The sequence below is a fragment of the Dryobates pubescens genome, chromosome 2 (assembly GCF_014839835.1).
Source record: "Dryobates pubescens isolate bDryPub1 chromosome 2, bDryPub1.pri, whole genome shotgun sequence".
Lineage (NCBI taxonomy): Eukaryota > Metazoa > Chordata > Aves > Piciformes > Picidae > Dryobates > Dryobates pubescens.
Window position 1 is genome coordinate 52329491 of NC_071613.1, and position 26852 is coordinate 52356342.

Genomic DNA, 26852 nt, shown 5'->3' on the forward strand with positions numbered 1-26852 from the left:
GCCAGTCTCTTCTCCCAAGAGGCAAGCAATAGGATGAGAGGAAATGGCCTCAAGTTCTAAGCTGGACATGAGGAACAAATTCTTTTGCAAAAGGGTTGTCAAGCCCTGTTGCAGCTTGCCCCAGAGCAGTGGTGGAATCCCCATCCCTGAGGGGACTGAAAAGCTGAACAGATGTGGTGCTGAGGGACATGCTTTAGCAGCAGATTGATAGTGCTAGTTTAATGACTGGTCTTGAACTTAGTCTTCTTCAGCCTAAATGATTGTATGGAGTTGATGTCCTAGTGTCTTAGGAGTTGCAGAGTTTATCCTTAAGGGCCAGATTGCTTGCAGGAGCTTGCAAGAGAACTGCACAGCAAATCACATCCCGTTTGGAAGCGCTTGCTGATTTTTGTCAGCACAGCCATCAGGACAGAGGAAAGCAAGCTTCTGTAGAGCTGGGAAAGCTGATTTTAAAGCAGGTGACTGGAATGAGGTGCAATAATAGCCAATATTGGAGCAGTGACTAGGAGGGAATGTCTCTTGGAGGAAGAGCAATGTAAAGTGCCACTGCTAACCAGACCGTGAACCCGGACTTGTTGAAAGGGGACCACGAAGGGGAACGGTGAGTCACCAGCCACGGTGCTAATTATGGCATCAATGGAGATTTGAGCTGGAAACAATAATGAATTACATGTTTAATTAAAAAAAAACTAGAAAAAGTTGGCTCTTCACTCCATAAAGGCTTGTCATCACTTCTGTAGATGTCACATTGTGCATCCAATCAGTGCCTCGGAGCAAAGCCACTCGGAGTTATTTCTGGAATGCACACACAGGGGATCTGGATGGGAGGGCAGAAGGTTAAGCTGACATTGCTCTTGTGAGACTCCATCAGCGTGCTGCATTCATTTTTAGGCATCTTCAAAAGATGTTAAGAAAACTGAAGGGCTTTTAAATCAACAGAAATCAGATTAAAAGGGGAAGGATTGCCTAGTAAAGCAAAATGCTAAGTAACTGACAGCATGGAGCTTGCCTAAAGGAGAAAGGGAAGGATCTGCAGCTCCCTGCAGAATATAAAATGCTTGGCAGTGGTGAATGAGGTATGATATTTCATGTGGATATAAATATTAACCTCTGGAAAGAGTTAAGGGACAAGATGATGGCTCTCAAGGGCTCCTGACAATCATGTGTTGAATTCTGTCATATAGTATATGAGCTGAGATGATTGCTGGTGTTGGAGTTTAAATGCACCTCCCTGAAGAACTAAAGCCAGGCCTATAATGTGAATCAACTAGATGACCTAAGAGGCCACTTCTGTTATCACCAGCATGATTGTGCTGCATACATCATATAAAATTTGACCACCTAAAATACTGTGTGCATTAGAATTGCTCCTCTGTCACTCAATCTGTTTATTATGTGTTCTTAGGCCTTCTTTACCAGGCATGTTGGTTGTTAATTGTGTTCAAGCGTTTTTTGCCTGTTCCAGGGTCCATGTGTTCAGCTCTGTACCATAAGAAGTGATGGAACTATTGACACATGATTTGTATCACATTAAGTTGATGAAGAACTTCAAGTAGAGTTAGGGATGAAATTAAAGCCAGGCTTGTACTAAAAAAATGAATTCACATTCCAGACTTTTCTTCTTTCTCCTGAAGTTCAGAGATTCTTAAATTGGGGTAGTTTTGATTCAGGCAAAACAGAGGAATTAATTTTTCTCTCATTTCAGATTAATTGTTATTCTAAGTTCAAGGCCTGCCTGGAGGTGTTCCTATGTGGTCTGCTTGAGGTGTTCCTGCTCTGGCAAGGGGGGTTGGACTTGATGATCTTCAGAGGTCCTTTCCAACCCCTAGCATTCTGTGACTCTCACCTGAGAATGAAGGAAATGTCCCTTGTTTTCCATGCCAGTGCTCCCCCTGATTCGCCTAGGGACCCATTTCAGCAGGGACCTGGTGGCGTTCAGTCAAGCTCTGATGTGTTTTGGCTTTCCTTGGGAGCACAGAACCACTCAGCTCTCCTCTCCTTCATGGTGCTGAGAACAGGTGGCCTCCTGTGGGGTCACCAAGTATATTTTGGGCTGAAACTCGAGCAGGCTGGAGCCAGATTGGCTGTGCTAGCCACATGAGTAATTAGGAGCTGATACACCAAGCTTGTTCTCGCCTGGTGCTGCTCAGGAGGGAAGGCTGGAGAGGCTTTGCTCCTAAGGATATTTACTGGATGTTGCTGGTAAGGACATTTAAATCCCATTTCACTTCTTTTTCCTGGAATGGGGTCTTGAGCTGTTTCCTGATCCTGTAGGAGTTGGGGAGTTGTGGTTATGCCTTGCCCATGGAAGTCAGATTTTTCTGTTGGGATGACCAGTTGCAAGCTCCAGTAAGAGGAAAAGAACCTGGAAGTCGGCTTTGGAAGCATGGCTGAAGGTTATAATAGGGGCAGCTGGTAGAGATTGTATCCTTATATTCAATCTCTGCTTCTAGATTTTTATTCATAACCTTTGGCCTACTTTTTCCCCACAAGATGCTGCTCATTAATGGGAGTTATTTTACTGATTAACGTTCTGGTTTAACCAATTGATCCATTTTTTTTGTGGGGGAGGAGGTAATTTCTCTCAACACATTGGAACTAAGAAGGGACAGTATTCCATGTCCCTATATTTAACCTGCAGTACTAGACTCCACTTGCCTCAGAAGGAATTGCAGCTTAGCCAGCTAAACAAAACCACCCCTGTCATTTGATAGTATTGGTTTTCATGGCAAATATCTCTGGACTCAGGAGCAGCTGTTCCAAAGCCTCATCCCCTACCAACATTAGAAACAGGGTTGCAGTCTCTGGTGGCAAACTGTACCTTTGCCTCACAGCAAAATCATTGCATTAATTAATTTGCCTAAAGGTTTTGATAGCAATTTGTGCTTTGCCATGCAGCCAGCTGTATGGATTTTCATCTCTTTTTAGGTCTGAAGAAATAGAGAAGGGGAGGGGGAAAGGCCACAAGAGCTGAAAAAAAAACCCCAACCCTCACAGAACATCTGCATAAGCTAGTGGTGGGAAAACACAAATTGCCTCATTAACCTAAAGTCACCTTAACCCAAACACTTGCAATCTTTTCCTACATTATGTTTTGATTTATGAATGAAGACAGAATATAGAGAGAAAGCTCCCATTCAAACGGGAGCTTGGGTAGTGTAAGGAAATAACAGAGGAAAGTGGCAAAGGCATGAAAATATTCTTCATATCATCTTGTTGTGATGGAAAAAACCCAATCATAATCAGCCTTCAGGAAGTCTCTTCCTCTGATTTTTGGGGCTGTTTGTTTTCTTTTGTTTGCTTTAATTCCAGCATTGGTGTCACAACTCTTAGAATATTGTCCCAGGTTGTGGTTCAGATCAGCATGTTTGAGCCTTAACCCAATGCTTTCCCAGGATGGTCAAAATAATGCCAGATCCAAACAACTTTCTGGGGCTCAAGTTCTTTCTGCTGTCTCAGGTTCTTTCCCTGACCAGCCAACAAGGTTGGAATAATCTGATTAGTGGCTAACCATGGCCCCAGGTGCTTTATGAACTGGAATAGTGGTTTTTCACAGTCCTTTCATTCTTGGGCTAATACTGTCTTATTCATTTGCTGCTTGACCAGTGAGTGGGGGAGAGACAGAAGAATACCCTCAAAATGGAGGAAGAAGAATATGAGGAGGTTGTGGAGGTAAGAAGAAAGTCTGAGTGTAGAAATATTTGCTTCCTGCCTTGTGAATGAATGTATTAATCACTTCAATGAGATGTTGCTCATCAGCACTGATGGTTGCTTGCTGTTTGCTCTCTGAAAATCAGGGTGCTGTTAGGTGCCTGTTAAATGGTTTAATCAATAGAAAGCAGCAACAACAACAAAACTGCTCTCAGTGGAGCGAAGTCTCCCTGGTTCCTGTCATAGTTTCTCTGCTTAAATAAGGGTTGTAACCATCCCACACCCCTATTGCAAGGCTTTCTGATTACTCCTCTGCATAATTATAGATGCAGTGGGCCATCTTCTTTCCCTCCTGGCTTGCCCTCTGTCATCCAATCCATGCTAGAGGGGATGACTTGGGAAGCCACTTTCTAGCCTCCCCTCTGTGCCCACTGCAGTGCAGAAATGCAGCAGTTTTGTGGCAGCAGGGTTTCACTAACCAATTTAACCTTACATGTTGCAGAGGTGGAGCTAGATTTAAGCCTGTAGATATCCATGGAGCTACATCAGGGACTGGTCTGTTGATGGGGCATTTAAATTCACTGTTCTATGCCTCACTGTTTAGTCCCAGCAATCTGATTTAAAAATTCCTTGGGAACTGGGGAACCTACAACTTGATGGTAAGAGAGAGTTCCATTGGAATGAGTTTGTTACTGGAACAGGTAAGGGTAACAAACAGTCTGATCTTACCTGTTGCTGTGTTTCTATTCTGAAATGCAATTGTGTTATGAAACACATAAATGGTTATAACTAATTGCCCAGTGTTTTCACAGGGTCACAGAATAGTAGGGGTTGGAAGGGACCACCAGAGATCATCCAGTCCAACCCCTCCTGCCACAGCAGGGTCACGTAGGACAGGTCACACAGGAATGCACCCAGACAGATCTTGAAAGCTGCCAGAGAGGGAGACTCCGCAACCTCTCTGGGCAGCCTGTACTAGGGCCACAGCACCCTCACAGCAAAGAAGATTCTCCTCATGCTGAGGTGGAATCTCTTGTGTTCCAGTTAGTACATGTTGTTCCTTGTCTTGTTACTACCAAAGAGACTGGCCCCTTCATTTTGATACTCACCCCTCAGATGTTTATGTACATTAATAAGATCCCCCCTTACCCTTCTCTTCTCCAGACTAAACAGCCCCAGGTCTCTCAGTTTTTTTTCATAGGAGAGATGTTCAAGTCCCCCAGCCATCCTTGTAGCTCTCTTTTGGACTCTCTCCTGCAGATCCCTGTCTCTCTTGAACTGAAGAGCCCAAAACTGGACACAGTATTCCAGGTGGGGTCTCACCAGGGCAGAGTAGAGGGGGAAGAGAACTTCCTTAGACTTGCTGTTTGAGGAAAAGGAGAATCTGGTACAAATGTAGACATCTCCCAACTCTTTTATCTCTGGACTGCATTCAATAGACTGTTGATTTCTGTCAGTGTGACAGCACTGGGCCTTGACTGGCTTCATACATTTCAAACAGTGAATGGGACAACATTTTGCCAGTGGAATGAATTAAAGTTGGTTTGGAAGATAAGTGTTATTGCTCAGAAAGTCCTTTATAAAGACCTTCTTACAAACACACCAGGCCTTCATTACATGCCCTGTTGCCATGTAAGTGTGTTTGTGCTTCCTGAGCTCTCTGTAACAAAATGTACCTTTCTTTTTTGGTCAATGTTTAATTGCTGCTGCTGGAATGATTCATAGATTCATAGAAGGGTTTGGGTGGAAAGGGACCTTGAAGATCATTCACTTCCAAACCCCCTGCCGTGGGCAGGGACACCTTCCGTTAGATCAGGTTGCTCAAAGCCTCAGCCAACCTTGAACACCTCCAGGGAGGAGGCATCCACTACCTCCCTGGGCAACCTGTGGTATGTTGGGGGTTTGCCTAAACAGCTTTTTATGAGTTCACTGGTGCTATGGACAAGGGGAGACCAGTCAGTGTTGCAGATGGGAGACCAGTCAATGTTGCAGATGGTACCAGAGAATGTTGCAGGCCTCTGAAGTAGTCTGCCATAGTCTTCTTGTCACCAAAGTTATGAGATGTGGGATGGAAAAGTGGACAAAAACATGGGTGGCAAACTGACTGGGCTGCTGAGCTTAGAATGGTGCTCAGTAGTACACAGCCTTGCTGGCAGCTGGTAATTATTGGTGTCCTTCAAGGATCTGCAGCTAGGAAGAACTCTGAGGAGTTTAAAGAGAGGAACCTACTGCAGTGCTCTCACTGTGCCAGACACGTGGAAAATGCTGGGGTTTGCAGTGCTGCTTCTTTCTTTTAGTGTGGGCATCATTGTCTTCACTCTTGTGGGTAAAACTAGATAATGAACCTGCCTTAATTGCCAGGGGGGAGGGGATGATTGATTAAGGAACACATGGAGACAAATCCAATCATTAATGCAAAAACTGAGCAGGTGCTCAGAAGTCCTGAGGATGCCAGTGTGGCTGTGTAGGAGCTGATGGACTACAGCACTGTTTCTCCACAGCTTACCAGCAAGAAAAATTTGCTCTTCTCTATGATCTGAGCTAACAATGATTTATTTTTTCCCCCTTTCTGTTGTGTTGTTTGGTTTGGTTTTTTTTCCATAGTACTACATAGAAGAAACAATTATTGAAGAAGGTGAACCACATGAGGTAAAGGTCCCTGTCATGTTGCATGTGGTGTATGCCTGCATGTAATGGATGCCTAATGCTCAATCAGTGACCTTTTGTGCTCTGAGGTCTAGTTTTTCAGGTAAAACACACAAGCATCAACCACCACTTGCTTCTTAATGCTGTACTTCCTCTTGCAAGATCCTGTTCTGGAATGGTATCAAGGAATCCTGGCTTGTTCTTGAGTATCCTGTCTGCCACTCTTTGATTTGCATTAGAAGGAGCTGTGGATGTGACCATCAGAAGAGCACTGTGCTCATTTCTGTCCTGCCCTGCATCATGCTGTCAGTCTTCATGCCTGGCCAGCAGCTATTTGCACAGGAGCTGACAAAAAGAGGTTACATGAATAACAAGAAACACAGGCAGGAAGATTACTGAAGTAACATATTGACAGCAATCCAATTCTTAGTACAAAAGCAGATTAGAGCACAAAGGTCAGGGCTGGGCTGGCTGCCAGAGGAGTGCCAGAGGCTCTCCAGAAAGCCCTCTGGCTTCCCAAAGGGAAGAAGGGAGAGAGGCTGATGGGCTGGGAAAGAAAGTCAGCCAGGTGGAATCCAAAGAAGAACAATGCCATGGGAGAGAGACAGAGACACAAACCAACATGGAACCCAAACCCTGAGGGCACCATTGGCACCACTGATGCTGGGGGCAGGCACTGAGCAAGTCCCAGCCTGGACTCAGCAGCAGATAGGAAATGGATTCAGGAGATGAATTTTGGAAGTGGATTCAGGAACAGAGGGATGGGGATGGAAGGCAGAAGGGACAGAGTCCTGCTGGGACACTAGCCAGGGAAGAAGGGGCTTGGCCCTGGGCATCCTTCAGCTTTCTCCTGAAGATGCTATCCATGGGCTGCAATCCTTTGTTGGGCACTTGAGGGTCACCTGTCCTGGCTGCTCCTCCCTGCTGGTGCCACCCCTGCATTGCTGCCCCCCAAGGTGTGGCAGAAGCTGTGGCAGTGCCCTTGGTGTGCAGAGGAGCAAGTCTCAGGCAGAGCCTTTCTGCAGGCAGCCCTTGGCAGGAACTCTCCCATCAGCTTCTCCCTACTAGAAGCAGCCCCTGGCTGTGCCAAGCTGCCCTGAACTTCAGCAATGCCTCACTGAACAGAGCTCAGAGTCCTAGCCCTGACCAGAATTGCTTCTACTCTGTCTCAGACTACCACTATATGTTGATAAACAAGTAGGTAAAGGATTTAATGGATGCTTGAGTGACTGATTATTGAAGCAGCACAGCTATGTTTCTGCCATGACTGTGATCTGGCCATGAGAAAATGCAGTTTAGTAGAAAAGGTGATTTTTGGGTGTCTGTTCATTTGTGCATTGTGTGTTTACAACAACATCCCAAAGACTTGGTCCCAAGACTGTCTCCTGTGTCCAGGCCTTTCCTTTTGCAAGAGGAAGATAATCCTTTTGCATAACAGGAAGCACCTTTCACCTGCCTTCACAACTGTCAGTGACAACTTCAGAAGCCTTGGCTCTGTTTCTTCAACACAAATTGGGCACTGAGAACACTTCTACACTTGGTTGTAGCTGCTGGTGGTCCCACCTGGGCAATCCCCAGGTTCCAGTGAGAAAAGAGGCCACAGGAGCTTTCTGAGTAATTATCATAGAATCACAGAATGCTCTGGGTTGGAAGAGGCCTCCAAAAGTCACCCAGTCCAACCCCCTCTGCAGGAAACAGGGACACCCTCAACTAGATCAGGCTGCCCAGAGCCCTGTTGAGTCTCACTTTGAATATCTCCAGAGTTGGGGTCCCTGGGCAACCTGTTCCAGTGTTCCACCACCCTCATGGTGCACAACTTGTTCCTAACACCCAATCTAAATCTGCTCTTCTGTACTTTGAAGCCATTGTCCCCTGTCCTATCACTGTCCTACCAGCCATTCACTTCATTTCTTGGCAGGGGTTTAGGTTCAGTGATCCCCGTAGGAAAACTGTCACTGATTTTTGGCCTTGCAGGTGGTTCCTGGATAAGCCCTGATTTTGCTAGATAGGGGAGATGAAAATTGCTCATTGGATGATTTGTAGTTATAAACCAAGTAACTCTTTTCTTCTTTATTCCCAGGTGGTCACTGAGATCACTGAGACTATTAGCACAGACTTCACAGGTCCTGAAACAGCACAGGTCACCTACACAGCTGAGTCTGGAAAACCTGCTGCTGCTCCTGCTGCTGCTCCTGCTGCTGCCACACATGCAGCAGCTCCAGCCAGAAAGAAGACAATACGGACTAAAGTGGACGTCTCCAAGTTCCTGACGCCTTACCTGGAACACAGCAATAAAATGAAGGACCTCTTCAGTGAGGTAAAGTCTTTCACAGAATCATCAAGATTGGAAAAGACCTCAGGGATCATCAAGTTCAACCTATCACCTAACACCTCATGGTTAACTAAACCATGGCTTCCAATCCCTTTTTGAACACCTCCAGGGAGGGTGACTCCACCACCTCCCTGGGCAGCACATCCCAATAGCCAATCTCTCTTGCTGGGAAGAACTTTCTCCTCACCTCCAGCCTAAACCTCCCCTGGCACAGCTTGAGACTGTGTCCTCTTTTTCTGGTGCTGGTTGCCTGGGAGAAGAGACCAACCCCCATCTGGCTACAGCCTCCCTTCAGGGAGTTGTAGAGAGCAAGAAGGTCTCCCCTGAGCCTCCTCTTCTCCAGGCTAAGCAACCCCAGCTCCCTCAGCCTCTCCTCACAGGGCTGTGCTCCAGACCCCTCCCCAGCCTCATTGCCCTTCTCTGGACATGTTCGAGTATCTCAGTATCCTTCTTAAATTGAGGGGCCCAGAACTTTCTTGAGGAACACCAGCTTTAGAAGTATTTAATAGGTACCTTCAAGCTGCTGTTTCATCTCCTATATTTAATTTTGTCTTGTGTATTATTAATGTCACTTGCCTGAAGTAGGAAGTTTCCTTCTTTTAATTAGCCCCTCGCTTGCCTGTTTCCTGCTGAAGCGCATGAGGCACAAAAAGTGCCTTGAGGCAGATGGCTGAATGCTGTCAGAGATGTCAGGTAGTAGGACTCCTGCACTGCCTTCAGTATTTGAGTGAAGGATCATAGAATCACAGAATTGTTGGGACTGGAGAAGACCCCCAAGATTGAATCCCAACACCACCATGGCCACTAAACCATCTCCCAAAGTGCCATAGCCACAGGTTTCTTGAACACCTCCAGGGATGGTGACTCCACCACCTCCCTGGGCAGCCTGTTCCAGTGCCTGACCACTCCTGCAGCAAAGAAATTGTTCCTAATCTCCAACCTAAACCTCCCCTGGCACAATTTCAGGCCATTTCCCCTCATTCTATCACTGACACTAGGAAGAAGAGCCCAACCCCCACCTGGCTCCAGCCTCCTTTCAGGAAGCTGTAGAGGGCAGTGAGGTCTCCCCTCAACCTCCTTTTCTCCAGACTAAACACCCCCAGTTGCCTCAGCTGCTCCTCACCAGCCCTGCTCTCCAGACCCTTCATCAGCTTTGTTGCCCTTCTCTGTACCTGCTCCAGCCCCTCAATGTCCTTCTTGTAGTAAGGATCCCAAAACTGAACCCAGGATGATAACTGAGAGACTAATATGTCTTGAACAGCAAAACCTCAGTATTATTTCTGCTAGTATATTTCTCCACCCTGTACAGTAGATAGGAACAAGCACCAGCCTAATTTCCTGATATGGGGTAGCAAAGCCCAGTAAACCAATACTAGAGGATGTTGTGGAAAGAGGAAACTCACTCTGCTCAGAGCCCCTTTCCTACATTTTAATGTCTGTTGCCCACTAGCCTTCACTTTTTAAGGTTAATGTGAGATCATAGGTCTAAGAGTGCTACCCTCACCCACACATGTCCCTTGTCTTTGGTCACTGAACCAAATAACTGTGAGTTTACCAGTATCAAGCTCCCAAGGAGAATATAATCAGTTGGAAGTGATCTAAAGCAGGCTGAAGGTGGAAATTCATGGATTCATTCATAGAATTGTTTGGGTTGGAAGGGACCCTAAAGGTCATCTAGTTCCAAACCCCTTGCCACAGGCAGGGACATCTTCCACTAGAACATGTTACGCGAGGCTTCATCCAGCCTGGCCTTGAACACCTCCGGGGAGGGGGCATTCACAGCCTCCCTGGGGCAACCTGTTCCACTGTCTCACCACCTTCACTGTAAAGAATTTCTCCCTAATATCTAGACTACAACTGCAATCTCTTCAAGCACTTCAAACTTCAGCCCATTCCCTCTCACCCTGTCAGTGCAAGCCCTTGCAAAACTGAATGAAGAAAACCGGTCGGCCGAAATAAGCACAGCTCTGTAAATACAACTGAGTGATGGCCAGGTTCTGCTATCCCATTATCTGCTCCAAACCCCTCTGCTAGCCAGATAAGTCAGTCAACACTTGCTGCACTCATTTCTGTGGGTACATTTTGATTGTCACTGTTTTCTTCCAGAACAAGTACAAAGAAAAGTTCAGGAAAGAAAAAGGCAAACCGTATGCTTCCACAGTCGATACCCCTGAAATCCGGAGGATCAAGAAAGTGCAAGACCAGCTCAGTGAGGTAGGCAACAAGGGTCAGAAGGCCCCCCCCTAAAAAAGAATGTCTTTGCTGAGTGCTAAAGCAGCAAATTGAGCCATAGTTTGAAATGTTAGAGGGATGATCTATATGGTGCTAAGGCGATCGGGAAGTTTGGCAGAAACGAGAGTGAGGGACACAGAGCTTGTGAGTGTTGTCTTGTCAGTTGGAATTGAGGGCTCTCAGGAATGAAGGTGGGATGGGTCCTTTCTAGCTGACCTACAGCACTGCTTCATTGTGCCTAAAGAGGTTTGACAGTTCCTGATCAGGAGTTACAAGCATGGGAGGTAATTCAGAGATTGCACTGGGTTTGGAGGGATGCTCAAAGGTCATCTGGACCAACCTCGCTGCAGTCAGCAGGGACACCTCCAACTAATTCAGGTTGCCCAGGGCCACATCAAGTTTGATCTTCAATGTCTCCAGGAACAGGGGCTTCAAATACGTCTCTGGGCAGCCTGTTCCAGTATCTCATCACTCTCATTGTAAAGAGCTCCCTCCTGATGTCCAACCTAAATCTCCCTTGCTCCAGTTTCAAACCATTGCCCCTCATCCTATCCCCACAGGCCCTTCTAAACAGTTCCTCCCCAGCCTTCCTGTTGGTCCCCTTCAGATAATTGAGATGCAGCTATAAGGTCACCCCAGAGCCTTCTCTTCTCCAGGCTGAACAGCCCAAATTCTTCCAACCTCTCCTCACAGGAGAGGTTCTCCAGCCCTCTGATCACCTCTGTAACCCTCCTCTGGACCCACTCCAGCAGGTCCATGTCGCTCCTGTGTTGGAGCTAATCAGTGCTCAGGAGAAGAGTATGTGTTAAATTCTGCTCCACTCCTTACTTAAGATACTTGGAGAAACATGATGCAGCAATCCATGTGCTAATGCTGCCTGAACCTGCTGTCAAGCTGGGGGTGGTACCACTACATCAGGGCGACTTTGTGCCCAAGCTGCTGGGCACAATGGAGTAGAATAGAATCATACTGGGTGGAAAAGACCTTTAAGATCATAAAGTCCAACCATTATCTAACTCTACCAAATCTGGTGCTAAACCATGTGTCTGGTGCTAAGGCATCACATCTCTGCATCTTTTAAACACCTCCATGGATGGGGATACAACCACCTCCCTGAGCAGCCTGGTCCAGTGTTCAAGAACCTTTTCAAGGAAGAATTTTCTTCTAATATCCAACCTAAACCTCCTCTGGTGATACCTGAGGCCATTCCCTCTCATCCTGTCTCTTGTTACTAGTGAGAGGAAGCTGACCCTATCTTGCTCAAAATTCCTTTCAGGGAGTTACAGAGAGCAAGGCCTCCCTCAGCCTGCTTTTGTCCAGGCTGAACAACCCCAGGTCCCTCAGCTGCTCCTCACCAGACCTGTTCTGCAGACTGTGGTGGTCGTGGTTTGACACTGCAGCTGGTGTTTACATTGTAGTGGGCTGTGCAATGCAGGTGTACCACACAGCATGGGGATCTCTCCATCTCCTTATAGAGGGTGGAAGTACTCTGAGGAAGGACTCTGATTACAGAGGGACCCTACCTCCAGCTTGGACTCACAGCTCTTGAAGCTGTCTCCAAGCTGCATTTCTTCCTCAGTTCACTCACAAGAAGTCGGTTCCCAGCAGATCCATCTCTGGGAAACAACTAGTGCTAAATATTTTCTTGAATTCAGATTCTGGGTGTTTGCAGTGTCAGGAAGTTGCCATCCTGCTTTTAAATGCCAGACTGTCAGCTTTTGCTGCAAAAATGAATGCACTTTTTTTGGTGCCCGGTGTAGGTTAAATACCGCATGGCTGGGGGAGTTGCCAGAACTATCTGCCACGTTGATGAGAAGGCCATGGACATAGAACATGCAAAGAAGGTGTCACAGCAAGTGAGCAAGGTGAGAGAGAGCTCTGGCTTTCTGGCAGGGTTGGGGATGTTGGTGGATTGTGATGTTGCTGGTGTGAATAAAGGTTTGAGCTCAGGGCACTGAAGCCGTGTCTGTAGAATAGTTTAGAAGCACAGGAAGAGAGAGCAGAGGAGTTAATAAGGTGAGTAGAAATATGGAATGGTTTAGGATGGAAGGGACCATCTAGTTCCAACCCTGTGCCATGGGCAGGGACACCTCCTAGACCAGCTTGCTCAAGGCCCTGGCTTTGAACACTTCCAGGGTTGGAGAACTTCCACAGCTTCCTTGAGCAACCTGTTCCAGTGCCTCACCACCCTCATGGGGAAGAATTTCTTCCTAATGTCTAATCTAAATCCAGCTTTTTCTGGTTTGAAGCCTTCTTATGTAAAAAGTCCCTTTCCAGCTGTCCTGTAGCCCCTTCAAATCCTGGAAGGCTGCTCTAAGGTCTCCCTGAAGCTTTTTCTCCTCCAGATTGAACAACCCCAACTCTCTCAGCCTGTTCTCACAGCAGAGCTGCACTAGCCCTTGGGTCATCTTCATGGCCTCCTCTGGACCTGCTCTAACAGTTCAATGTCCTTGTGTTGAGGGCTCTATTGCTGGACCCAGCACTGCAGGTGGGGTCTTATGAGAGTGAGGTAGAGGAGGACAATCACCTCCCAAATGAAATGCTTTCAGTTGATGTTAAATGTTACTGGTTTAAGAGCTTTCCCCTTGGAAAAAAAGTCTTTGTAGCAGGGAGTTAGTTCACCAAAGTCAATGTTTTTGAATGATGGAGTAACAAATGCACTGCTCTTTCTTTCCAGGTATTATATAAACAGAACTGGGAAGAGAATAAGGACAAGTACCTGCTTCCCCCTGATGCTCCAGAGCTTGTGAATGCAATAAAAAACACAGCAATGTTCAGCAAGGTAAGAGGGGGGAAAAAAAATCCCAGGCCTGGGCAGCTGAAGTGCAAGAGTCATCCCACATCAGAGATGAATTCATAACAAGCATTCTGGCATTTTCCTATTGATTAGAAACTCTATACCGAAGACTGGGAAGGAGACAAAACGTTGTTCTATCCCTACAACGACAGTCCAGAGCTCAGAAGGGTGGCAGAGGCTCAGAAGTCTCTGAGTGATGTAAGTATCAAAGCTGGATTGACAGCTGGGGGACTGTACAGTGTAACTTGGTGGTCTTCTTGGTGGACTTTGAGTAGGTAGAAAAGCTTCATAACACAACAGAAGGTCAGAAGACCTAGATGGGCTCTGACAGGAGTGCTATTTGAACAGAATTATAGCTACTTCAGAGTAGAAATCTGTTGGCAATTTGATGCCAGATTATGAGTGAAATAATTAATTTATTAAAGATCTTCTGAGGTAACCAGTAAGAAGACCTCCAGCATCTCTCCAAATGCCTGGAGAAACTCAGGCTTGGCTCTAAGCCCAGTGTTCTCTGTTGTGACTCTGCAAATATGTGTTTCTAGAATCACATGGAATGCTCTGGGTTGGAAGGGACCTCCAAAAGGCATCTAGTCCAACCCTCTCTGCAGTAAGCAGAGGCATCCTCAACTAGATCAGGTTGCCCAAAGCCTTGCTGAGCCTCATCTTGAATATCTCCAGGGATGTGGGTAACCTGTTCCAGTGATCCACTACCTTCATGGTGCAGAACTTGTTCCTCATATCCAATCTAAATCTGCTCTTCTCTAGTTTGAAGCCATTGGCCCTCATCCTATCACTACAGGCCTGTGTAGAAGTGATAAAAGAAGTCAGGCATTCATGAGGCTGTGTGATTTGCTGATATCTAGATAGACAGAACTCTTCAGGTAGTTTTCTAGATGTCCAGAAGTTCACCCCATGATTATTAGGAGCAGCAGAGTACTATCCATGAAAACTTTCCCAAGGAACTAATTCTTTTCCTCTGTCTCCTACCAAGAGGCTTCTCAGTAGTCCTCCAGCATACATGGATTGAAAGAGTTCACACTGCAGTAGCTGTGGAAGGAACTACTTTTGTTAATCACAGGCTCACAGAATGTCAGGGGTTGGAAGGGACCCAAAGAAATCACCAAGTCCAACCCCCCTGACAGAGCAGGACCATACACTCTGGCTCAGGTCACACAGGAACACATCCAGACAGGCCTTGAAAGTCTCCAGAGAAGGAGACTCCACAACCTCTCTGGGGAGCCTATTCCAGTGCTCTGTGACCCTTACAGTAAAGAAGAAGTTCCTCCTTGTTTTGAGGCGGAACCTCCTGTGCTGCATCTTACATCCGTTGCTCCTTGTCCTATCCCAGGGAGCAAGTGAGCAGAGCCTGTCCCCTCCCTCCTGACCCCCAGCCCTCAGATATTGATAAACATTGATTAAATCCCCTCTAAGTCTTCTCTTCTCCAGACTAAAAAGCCCCAGGTCCCTCAGCCTCTCTTCATAAGGCACATGTTCTGGTAGTGTTAGCAGAGTTCTGTGCTCTGGTGCTTCAGCGGGGGGTTCCTCTAAGTGTTGACTTCTTTGCTGTTTTCAGATTGTCTACAAGAAAGGGCATGATGAAAGGAAATTGAAATTTACTTCTCTGCCAGATCCACCTGATGTGGAACAAGCCAAGAAAGTGACAAAGCAGCTGAGTGATGTGAGTAGAGTGCAGACCTATTCTTTCTGCAGAAATTTCACGTTTGGAGTTAGGGAGGCAAAAAGGAAAGGCAAACAAAAGAAAAGACCAGAGCTCGTATGAAGAACCCTCTGGTTGCCAGTGCTAGAAGCCACTTCCCTTCTTCCTGAAGTGGCTCAGAGAAAACACTGGCAAGCCTTAGGGGAAAGGTGCAACTTTGTTCTTGCCAGTGAATTCAGTTTTCCCAAAACATGTCTGAATTTATTGGTCAGCATGGTGAAGACCCCCTTATCAATCTTCTCCAGGCCAAACAGCCCCAGGGCTCTCAGCCTCTCCTCATCAGAGAGATGCCCCAGAACTCTCAGCATCTTTGTAGCCTCTGCTGGATTGTCTCTGGGCACCACTAACAAGAGTGGCACTATTTTTTTGTCCCCTGCCCTTCAGCTCTGGCTGAGCATTGAGAAGATCCCTTCTCAGGCTGCTCTCTCCAGACCAAACAGCCCCAGGGCTCTCAGCCTTCTTCCATTTTGAGGCCATTACTCCTCATCCTCTCACTGCCTGCCTCTGTAAAACTTTCAAAAGACCTTTGAAACCAACTCTGCAGAGTAAAGCTGGAGTTGTTTCTTGGAGACTGAATTGGATTCTCTGATTTTGTTCTAGGTTATTTACCACAAGGACTATAAAACCAATGTCAAAGGCAAGTGGAGCCAAACTCCATGCTACGATGTTGCAGTTGCAAAAATGAACGCAGAAAATCTCAGCATGGTAAGGGAAGTCTTCAGCAAATCTCTAACATCTTCATCCTCTGGTTATGGTAATGTGGAAAGCACTGGCTGGTTTTGCCTCTTTCATAGAATTATTTGGGTTGGAGAAGCCCTCTAAGATCCCTGAGTCCAACCATCAACCCAACACCACCATGGCCCAAAGTGCCATGGCCACAGGTTTCTTGAACACTTCCAGGGATGGTGACTCCACCACCTCCCTGGGCAGCCTGTTCCAGTGCCTCACCACTCCTGCAGCAAAGAAATTGTTCCTCATCTCCAACATAAACCTCCTCTGGCACAATTTCAGGCCATTTCCTCTGGTTCTATCACCTGATACTAGGGAGAAGAGCCCAACCCCCATCTGGCTCCAACCTCCTTTCAGGGAGTCAGAGAGAGCAATGAGGTCTCCCCTCAGCCTCCTCCGGGCTGAACAGCCCCAATTCCCCTCAACTGCTCCTCATCAGAGCAGTTTTCTAGATCCTTCAGCAGCTTTGTTGCCCTTCTCTGGACCTGCTCCAGCCACTCGGTGTCCTTCTTGGAGTGAGGGGCCCAAAATAGAACCCAGTATCTGAGGTGCAACCTCATCAGTGCTGAGTACAGGGGAATAATTTGCTAAATAAGCTACTTGGTGGGTGTCTGATTTATGATGCAACTGCAGATGATAGGCTGTTATCTGTTTGTCTGTCTTCCTCACAGAGAAAATACCAGGAAGACTTTGAAAACATGAAAGACCAGATCTACTTTATGCAGACTGAGACTCCAGAATATGAAGCTAATAAGCGAGCTTCAGAAAACATCAGTAAGGTGTGTCCTGTGTGCTGCCTCAGGAGAGTTCTGATGTCACAGCATTGCCTAGACTGGAAAAGACCTTTAAGTTCATCCAGTCCAATCATTAGTCTAACACTCACAAGTGCTCATCTGAACCATATCACTGAGCATGACATTTACATGACTCTTAATTACCTCCAAGGCTGGGGACTCCACCACTTCCCTGGGCAAGTTTGTGCTGAAACTGTTTTGTCAACTGTTTTATTTTCTCATACACAAAAGATCTGTCCCAGAATCACAGAATGACTCCAAGGATCATCTGTTCCAACCTTTCTAGGTGATAGTGTAGTTGAAATGAATGGCCCAGCAGCCTGTCAAGCTGAGTCTTGAAACTGCTGAATGTAGGAGAATCCACTGCTTCCCTTGGGAGATGATTCCAGTGTCCAATTTTTCTCATGGGGAAAAATTTTCTTCAGGAATCCAATGGGAATCTCCCCAGCAGTAACTTGTACCCCTTGCCCCTTCTCTTTTCCATGGGACTCCTTATAAAAAGGGAGTCTCCATCCTCCTGGTACCCTTTATGTACTGGTCTGTGGTATTCCCTAAGCCTTCTTTTCTCAAGGCTGGGAAAACCCAGCTCCCTCAGTCTTTCCTCTCCTCTAGGAAGTCTCTAACAACTCCTAGCCATGCTTATCACAGGATGCATTGTGTTGGAAGGGATCCTCAAAGGTCATCTTGTCCAACCTCCCTGCAGTGAGCAGAGACATCTCCAACTAGATCAGGTTGCTCAGGGTCCCAGCAAATTTGACCTTGAATATCACATCATGACTTGCCACAGTAGCACCCATCAATTGACTTTTTTCTTTCAGTGCAGTAGAATTTGCTTCATTGTTTGTTTGTGATGGTGTGTGGTTGATTTTTAGTTGGAACAAGTCAATATTCTTAACCCAACCAACTGAAGCTTGCTGAATGTGGAGGAGTTTTCATATTTTGGTCTCAGTGATGTTGTGCTGGGCCATCTTTTGTCCCAAACACAGAATTTCTTTGGCTTCTGCACATTCTGCAGTAGTGCCTGCACCAACAAAGGCAATCTTGGGTCATTAGTTGTAAGAATGTGACTGTTCAGGGATGTCAGCTGATACCTGACAAGTCACAGTGTCTGGAGAGGGACCTAGAAGTCATCAACTAAATAGCTCCTGCTTATCTCTGCCTCCCATCTCCTCACCCACTCACACTTCCAATCTGAGTGCCACCAGGAATCCTAAATTAAAACCCAGGAAATCTGAGAAGCTCATGATGATAAAGGCTAGGGAGCATCTGGCTTTTAATACTGATCTTTAAACCTTCACCCTTTTTTATTTTCTTTCTCTTTAAAGAAAAAATACAGAGCAGACTATGAGAAGAACAAAGCTATTGCAGATTATAATGTGCTTCCTGCTACAGAGAACCCCTTGCTGAGGCAATTAAAAGCTGCAGGAAACATACTGAGTGATGTAAGTATTATCAAAGTATCATAGAATGGGTTGGGTTGGAAGGAACCTTTAAGATCATCTAGTTCAAATCCCTCACAAGGGGTAGGGACACCTTCAACTAGACCAGGTTGCTCAAGGCTTCATCCAGTACAGCAGGATGGTTTTCAGCCAAACTCAGTTCTTCATGAGGCTTCTCCTTTGGCTCTCTTGAGTTTTACAGATCAATACCTGTCATGAGATTCCACCACCCAGAACTGTGTAGATAAAGAGAGATTTCTCCACACAGAATGCAGCAGTAGCTGTGGCATGCTTGGGGATAGCCAATTGTTGTGCAGTTCCTTTAGATCCCTGTGGAAAATGGATCACAAGGTGACAGTTCTTCCCTTCCTGCTTTAAGCAAGTTCAGCAGGTGCCAAAAAGGATAAGGGATGTGGCACTTTCACACACACATATAGTGCTCTGGTTAGTCATTGGCATGGCTCTACTTGCTGTTTTCATCTGTCTGGAAAGAGGCTGATCATTTCTCAGTCCCAGAACTTCCAAACCCATTAGTCAGATCTTCCTTTACAAACCCAAGGCTCACTACAAAGAGTTTAAATAATCACTGGAATTAAATTGCCCTCTGTTTTTTTCAGTCTTGTGGGAAGGTTTTTCCTTGAATCACTTCAGTTTCACTCTCATGGGGTTGAAGGTGTTGTGAGTCCCAGTGAACTCTGCCTGACCTGAAGTGATTTCTTTTTTCTTTTGCAGAAATTGTACAAAGAAGCCTATGAACAATCCAAAGGAAACAGAATGAATTACTGTGACACCCCCAAGTTCCAGATTGACAGTGCCATGAAGAACTTCAGTGATGTGTGTATTTGATTTGTGTGGTGCTGTTCAGTGCTGAGCCCCCTGATTTACTTGGGTTTATCAACTTGTCTTTACTGTTCTCTTTTTCCAGGTGAAATATAAAGATTCCTACCAAAAGAATATTTTGGGACACTATTTGGGCAGCTTTGAGGACCCACATCACACACACTGCATGCAAGTGGAAGCTATGAAGAGTGATGTAAGTGTGGCAGACGTTGTTTGCACCATCATGCTTCCATTTCAGAGAAAGCTCAGTTGGGGTTTCTCACTGTCTGATGCTTTTATTCCTAGAAAAATTACAAAGCAGATTATGAGGAGGAAAAGACAAAATGCTACTTCCCTCAGACCATAACTCAAGAGTATGAAGCCATTAAGAAGTTGGAGCAATGTAAAGATGTAAGTACAAGACACTGGTTGCTCTCAAATAGCCCCCTTCATGCAGAGTATCTGCTTCTGAGGCAGGTAGACATTTACACCATGGTTCCAGTCCACAAGCTCACAGACTGCATCAGGATGAAAGGAACTCTCAAAGGTCATCTTGTTCAACCCCTCTGCAGTCAGCAGGGACATCTCCAACTAGATTCAGGTGTCCAGGGCCACATAAGGCCTGATCTTGAATGTCTTCAGGAACAGGGGCCTCAAGCACATGTCTTGGCAAACTGTTCCAGTATTTTACCACTCTCATTGTGCAGAACTTCCTCCTGATGCCCAACCTAAATCTGCCCTGCTCCAGTTTCAAACCATTGTCACTCATCCTATCCCCACAGGCCCTTCTAATCAGTCCCTCCCCAGCCTTTCTGTAAGTCCCCTTCAGATATTGAAATGCAGCTTTAAGGTCCCCCTGGAGCCTTCTCTTCTCCAGGCCGAACAGCCCCAACCCTCTCAGCCTGACTGCATCACCATCACTCTGATCATCTTTGTGGACTCCTCTGGACCCACTCCAGCAGGTCCATGTCTCTCTTGTATTGAGGGCCCCAGAGCTGGACACAGTCCTCCATGTGAGGTCTCATCAGAGCAGAAGGGCAAAATCCCCTCTCTGTATCTGCTGGCCACACTTCCTTTGATGCAGCCTAGGATGCCATTGGCTTTCTGGGCTGCAAGTGCCCATTGCTGGCTCATGTGCAGCTTGTCATGCACCAAGTCCTTCAAGTTAACTTCTATGAGTTGCATTTGGCCTTAGCAAATGGAACTTTTAAGCACCATATTCATCTGTACTTTAGAGCCTTTTGTGACATCTAGTGATCAATTCAGATATAGCACCATCTGGTTTTTAACAGGTAAAATCCATACAATTAGAGGAAGAGTCCCAAAATGAAGAGTGAACCTCAGACATTTACTTGCTTAAGCCAACCTGTTTTTGTAGTCATAGAATCATAGAGTGTTAGGGGTTGGAAGGGACTCTGAAGATTATCAAGGGCAACCCCCTTGCTCAAAGAGGATCACTTAGAGCAGGTGACACTGGAACACATCCAGCCTTCCCCTGGCACAGCTTGAGACTTTGTCCTCTTGTTCTGGTGCTGGTTGCTTGGGAGAAGAGACCAACCTCTTCCTGGCTACAACCTCCCTTCAGGGAGTTGTAGACAGCAATAAGGTCTCCCCTGAGCTTTTCTCTAGGCTCTTCTAGCTCTTCTCCAGGCTAAGCAACCCCAGCTCCCTCAGCCTCTCCTCACAGGGCTGTGCTAGAGGCCTCTCCCCAGCCTCGCTGCCCTTCTCTGGACACATTCAAGTGGATATACTTATCCAAAATGTTACATTAAGGCTTTAAAAATACTTCTAAATTTTTTATTTTCTCTCTAATGGTGTTAAAAAAGAACTTACCTCCACACATGCCATAACTGCTGATGAGCATAGAACCTTAGGATGGTCTGGTTGGGAAGAGACCTCCAAAGCTCATCTAGTCCAACCCCCTCTGCAGTAAGCAAGGAATCCTCAACTAGATCAGGCTGCCCAGAGCCCTGTTCAGCCTCACCTTGAATATCTCCAGGGATGAGGCCTCAACACCCTGGGCAACCTGTTCCAGTGTTCCACTACCCACATGGTGCAGAACTTGTTCCTAACATCCAATCTAATTCCGCTCTTCTCTAGTTTGAAGCCATTGCCCCTGGTCCTGTCACTGCACTTCTTTGTAATCCCAATTGTTTGCCCTATGAAATGCTCACTGGAACTTTCTGCAAATCTTTTTATTCTCTTCCTTCAGCACACCTACAAAAAGCACCCTGATCAGACCAAATTTACTCAAGTGACCGACTCTCTAGTACAGAAGCAAGCAGAGATCAACACCAAACAGCAGAGTGATGTAAGTAAACTCGTTGCTATGCTCTGACATGAACAAGTTCTGCCCTGTGGCCACCTTTTCTTCATCATCCAGGTCTGAGAGAACTCACACACAAGCACAAAAAACATATGTGGGTATTCAAAGGTTCCCTGGCCTCTGCAAGACAGGGATTCCATCCCTTCCCTTCCCTAACAAGTGTTAGTCAGCCAAGTATGTCCCACTGTCAAAAAATCCCAAACTCTTGCAATAGCAACAGCCATGTAGCCAGAAGTTGAATCATAGAACCATAGGATCATTTGGGTTGGAAAAGACCTTTAAGGTCATCAAATTCAACCATTAATCCAGCACTGGCAGGTCACCACTAAACCATGGCCCTCAGCACCGTATCTACATGGCTTTTAAACCCCTTCAGGGATGGAGACTGTTCAGAGCTTGGCAACACTTTTGGGGAAGACTTTTCCTTATGTTCAGCCTAGACCTCCACTGGCACAACTTCAGGCCATTTCCTCCTGTCCTATCACTTGCTCTTTGAGAGGAGACCAACCTCCACCTCACTCCAGCCTCCTTTCAGGGAGTTGTTGAGAATAAGAAGGTCTCCCCTGAGCTGAACAACTCAGTCTATGGAGCTGAGTGAGGAACAAGCCAGTCGGGGTTTAGACCACCCACTGGGCAAGGGCTTAGTCTCTGACTTTCCTTGTGGAGGAGATAACAAGAGAGCTTCAAGTTGTGTCACTCAGCACTATTAAGCATTTACAATCTATTAACATTGGGCTGCTATTTTTCTTTCTTTTTTCTTTCATTTCTCTTTCTTTCCCCTTCTGTCTTTTCTCTTTCTTTCCACTTCTATATTTTCTCTTTCCCCTTCTTTCTGTTCTCTCTCTTTCCCCTTCTTTCTGTTCTCTCTCTTTCCCCTTCTTTCTGTTCTCTCTCTTTCCCCTTCTTTCTGTTCTCTCTCTTTCCCCTTCTTTCTGTTCTCTCTCTTTCCCCTCTTTCTGTTCTCTCTCTTCCCCCTCTTTCTGTTCTCTCTTCCCCCTCTTTCTGTTCTCTCTTCCCCCTCTTTCTGTTCTCTTTCTTTCCCCTTCTTTCTGTTCTCTTTCTTTCCCCTTCTTTCTGTTCTCTTTCTTTCCCCTTCTTTCTGTTCTCTTTCTTTCCCCTTCTTTCTGTTCTCTCTCTCCCCTTCTTTCTGTTCTCTCTCTCTCCCCTTCTTTCTGTTCTCTCTCTTTCCCCTTCTTTCTGTTCTCTTTCTTTCCCCTTCTTTCTCTTTGCAGATACTGTATAAAGCCAAAGGTGAAGAAGTTATTCACAAGTACCACCTCCCTCCAGACGTGCCTCAGTTCATTCAGGCTAAAGTCAATGCCTACAATATCAGTGATGTAAGTACAACTGGAATCCAGAGCTCCTGGTCCTCTTTACAGCACAACATAAAGTTTCTGCTACCTAGAAACTGTTTGCTCAGAATTCACCTTTTCTTTCAGAACTATTACAAGGCTGGATTGGAAGAATTAAAATCAAAAGGATATGATCTCAAAATCGATGCTATTCCCATCCAAGCTGCCAAGGCTGCTAGACAGGCTGCAAGTGATGTGAGTATCCCCTTCCTTAAAGGAACTATTTAATCTGAAAGAGTTCAGTTAAGCAGTGTGATGAAGAGGTTATTAATTTAGGAACATGAAATATGAATTATAGAAATACGAATTGCATTAATTATGAAAATTATCAATAACAGATTAATCACTCTTTTCTATTCAGATTCTAGTGCATGACTGTGAAATACATTCCATAGGTGGCTTAGAATTTACAATTTGGACCCAATTAGCATATTCACAGAATTGATTTCTATTAGTGGAACCAGGGGTACAATTAATAGAATAGAATTAACCAGGTTGGAAAAGACCTCAGAGATCATGAAGTCCAACCTATCATCCAACACCATCTCATCAACTAAACCATGGCACCAAGCACCCCATCCAGACTCTTCCTAAACACCTCCAGTGATGGTGACTCCACCACCTCCCTGGGCAGCACATTCCAATGGCCAGACTCTCTTTGTGGGAAGAACTTCTTCCTAACATCCAGCCTAAACCTCCTCTGGCACAGCTTGAGACTATGTCCTCTTGTTCTGGTTGCCTGGGAGAAGAGACCAATCTCCACCTCTCGTCCAACCCCCTCTGCAGTAAGCAGAGTTTGCCCAGAGCCCTGTTGAAGCTCACCTTGAATATCTCCAAGGATGAGGCCTGAACTACCTCCCTGGGCAACCTGTTCCAGTGTTGCACCACCCTCATGGTGCAGAACTTATTCCTAACATCCAATCTAAATCTGCTCTAGTTTAAAGCCCCCTGTGCTATCACTGCAGGCCTGGTAAACAGTCCCTCTCCATCCTTCTTGTAGATTCTTACTCTCCCCCAGAGTAGGTTGTGTGGAACTTTGTGCTCGTCTTAGAATCACAGAAGCATTTTGGTTGGAAGAGACCTTTAAGATCATCAAGTCCAGCCATTAACCCAGCACTGCCAGCTCGCTGCTAAACCATGGCCCTCAGCACCACATCTCCATGGCTTTGAAACCTCTCCAGGTTTCAAAGAGTTTGCTTTAGAGAGGACAGTGCTGCCACACTGTGATTTTTAACCCACTTTTCAGAGGAGAAATGACATCAGCAGTTCTTGCAATCATTCTGGGACACTTGCCAGGAAAGACACTACATGAGCACCTAGGTCTTCTTTTTTCCTCTCTTTCTGTGTTTTTTTTTCCCCTCTCCTTCTGTGGTTTTTTGTTTTGGTTTGATGTTGTTTCTCCCTTTCTGGTGGTGTTTCTCCCTTTCTGGTGGTGTTTCTCCCTTTCTGGTGGCGTTTTTCTCTCTCTCTTTTCTTCTTCTATCTTATGTTTTTTCCCTCTTCCCCTCCTCCCTATTAGTGTGTCTTTCAATAGCCACAGCACACTCAATCTCTCTTCTCCCTTTCCAGTATAAATACAAAGAAGCCTATGAGAAGGCTCGAGGGAAGCAGGTTGGGTTCAGAAGCCTGCAAGATGACCCTAAGCTTGTCCACTACATGAATGTAGCCAAGATTCAGTCTGATCGTGAGTACAAGAAAGACTACGAGAAGAGCAAGACTAACTACCATACCCCTCCAGACACATACAGCGTCCAGGCTGCTAAACATTCTCAGGATGTGGCTTCCAACACCCACTACAAAAACCTGATCCATCACTACACTTACCTGCCAGATGCCATGGCTGTGGAGCTTGCAAAGAACATGATGGAAATTCAGAGTGATGTAAGTATTTCCATGATTCCAGTTCCATAGAGGTTTTCCTGCATGCTGTAACAAATAAAAGGCAGGTTTCTATCCAGTGAAAATGGCCATCCCTGGCTGGGGGTGGTCTGAGTTTGTTATGTCTTGGAGAAGATCATTAGAAGTTTGCCAGCTGGTATTTTGCTTTATTCTTTAAGGCTACTTTTAAGATGTCTTGGTTTATGACGGATACAATGGTGTACCTGGACTATTATTAACTACTTAGGACAAAGGAGTGAACAAACCCTAACTATTGATATTATTAGAGATAGTTCTGGAGGCCTCTGGCATAGGAGATCTCTCCTAGGACCTTCTAGATCCTTCTCACAAATACAGAGTTTCAAATAGTTGTCAGGGCATGCTGCACCTCTTGGTGAAGGTGGAATTTGATCCCTGTGGAGGTCCGCTCATTTCATAGATTCGTAGAATGGTTTGGGTTGAAAGAGACCTTAGAGAAACTTCAACCTCCCCACCATGGGCAGGGACACCTCTCATCTAAACTCAGCTGCTTGAGGCCTCATCCAACCTGGCTTTGAATAGTTCCAAGAGAGGGGCACCCACAACCTCCCTGGGCAGCTTATGCCAGGGTCTCACCACCCTTATACTGAAGAACTTCTTTCTCACCTCCAGTCTAACCCTGCTCTCCCTCAGCTTCAAACCATCCCCCCTTGTCCTGTTGCTAGACACCCTTAGGAAAAGTCCCTCTCCAGCCTTCCTGTAAGATCCCTTCAGGTATTGGAAGGCAGCTTTAAGGTCCCCCTGGAGTCTTCTCCAGGCTGACCAACCCCAGCTCCCTTAGCCTGTGCTCATAGCAGAGGTGCTTCAGCCCTTGGATCATCTTTGTGGCCTTCCTCTGTACTGTCTGAGTCACTTGCTGTTGTTGAACAGACTGGCTAGACTGTGATCATTGTTTTGAACAGGGTTATTAGAGCTCTAAAGGGAAAATCTTCTTCCATGTTGGCTTTCTCTCCTGCAGAATGCCTACAAACAGGATTACAACAGCTGGTTCAAGGGTATTGGATGGAGTCCCCTCGGTTCTCTGGATGTTGAAAAAGCCAAAAAGGCTGGAGAAGCACTAAATGAAAAGAAGTATCGACAGCACCCCGGGACCCTGAAATTTACAAGCTTAAACGATTCCATGGCAATGCTTTTAGCTCAGGACAACACCAAGAAACTGAGCGATGTAAGAAACATCTTGTGACTCATTTATGCTTTGTGTTCCTGGCTGATATTCCAGCTAAGAACCCTTTGGATTTTGAAACTGTAAAAAACAGAAGAATTGCAATTTGTGGGCAAGAATGAAACAAAGTTGGAATGGTTTGGAAGGCACCTTAAAAACCATCCAGTTCCAACCCCCCTGCCATGGACAAGGAAACTGCCTACAAGACCGGGTTGCTTAAGGCCCCATCCAAAACCTGGCTTTGAATGCTTCCAGGCTTGGAGCCTCTATAGCTTCTCTGGGCAACATGTTTCAATGCTTCAGCACTGGAAGAATTTCCTCCTAATGTCTAATCTAAATTGACCTTCTTCCAGTTTGAAGCCATTACCCTTTGTCCTGTCACTCTATGCCTTTGTAAAAAGTCCCTCTCCTGCTCTCCTTTAGCCCCTTCATCTCCTGGAAGGCTGATGTTAAGGCTCCCTGAAGCCTTCTCTTCTCCAGGCTGAGCAAGCCCAACTCTCTCAGCCTGGCCTCACAACAGAGGCCTTCCAGCCTTCCCAAGTGTTGCTGTGGCCTCCTCTGGCCCTGCTCCAACAGGTCCCTGTCTGCACTGAGGACTCCAGAGCTGGCCCCAGCCCTGCAGGTGGGGTCTCAGCAGAGAGGCAGAACCCCCTCTCTGCCCCTGCTGTCCACACTGATGGACATCAGCCCAGGACACAGCTGGGGCTCTGCTGGCAGTGCACTTCGATAACTCATGTTGAACTTCTCATCACCCAGCACCCCCAAGTCTTTGTTGTAATGTCTCTGTTGTTATTACCAACAAATAAACATTTGTTTCTTTTCCCTTGCAGATAGCCTATAAGAAAGAGGGTGAAAAAGTAAAGCACAAATACACCCTGGATCCTGATGTTCCTCAGTTTATTCAAGCCAAAGTCAACGCCTACAATCTGAGTGATGTGA

At 46.1% G+C, this 26852-nt stretch overlaps 1 protein-coding gene across 1 annotated transcript in view; it reads left to right on the plus strand.

Moving 5' to 3' along the window:
- The first annotated feature begins 2118 nt into the window (after nucleotides 1–2118).
- NEB (nebulin) overlaps nucleotides 2119–26852 on the plus strand; it is a 163301-nt gene continuing 138567 nt past the window's right edge. Inside the window, exons 1-21 of the mRNA XM_054177633.1 lie at nucleotides 2119–2202; nucleotides 3607–3672; nucleotides 6256–6300; nucleotides 8378–8614; nucleotides 10736–10843; nucleotides 12622–12726; nucleotides 13539–13643; nucleotides 13752–13856; nucleotides 15232–15336; nucleotides 15976–16080; nucleotides 16776–16883; nucleotides 18224–18340; nucleotides 19070–19171; nucleotides 19263–19370; nucleotides 19463–19567; nucleotides 21369–21467; nucleotides 22715–22819; nucleotides 22922–23029; nucleotides 24404–24715; nucleotides 25710–25916; nucleotides 26744–26848. Coding sequence (XP_054033608.1) covers nucleotides 3640–3672; nucleotides 6256–6300; nucleotides 8378–8614; nucleotides 10736–10843; nucleotides 12622–12726; nucleotides 13539–13643; nucleotides 13752–13856; nucleotides 15232–15336; nucleotides 15976–16080; nucleotides 16776–16883; nucleotides 18224–18340; nucleotides 19070–19171; nucleotides 19263–19370; nucleotides 19463–19567; nucleotides 21369–21467; nucleotides 22715–22819; nucleotides 22922–23029; nucleotides 24404–24715; nucleotides 25710–25916; nucleotides 26744–26848 — 2424 coding nt within the window. The 5' untranslated portion in view covers nucleotides 2119–2202; nucleotides 3607–3639. The remainder of the gene's footprint in view (nucleotides 2203–3606; nucleotides 3673–6255; nucleotides 6301–8377; nucleotides 8615–10735; nucleotides 10844–12621; nucleotides 12727–13538; nucleotides 13644–13751; nucleotides 13857–15231; nucleotides 15337–15975; nucleotides 16081–16775; nucleotides 16884–18223; nucleotides 18341–19069; nucleotides 19172–19262; nucleotides 19371–19462; nucleotides 19568–21368; nucleotides 21468–22714; nucleotides 22820–22921; nucleotides 23030–24403; nucleotides 24716–25709; nucleotides 25917–26743; nucleotides 26849–26852) is intronic.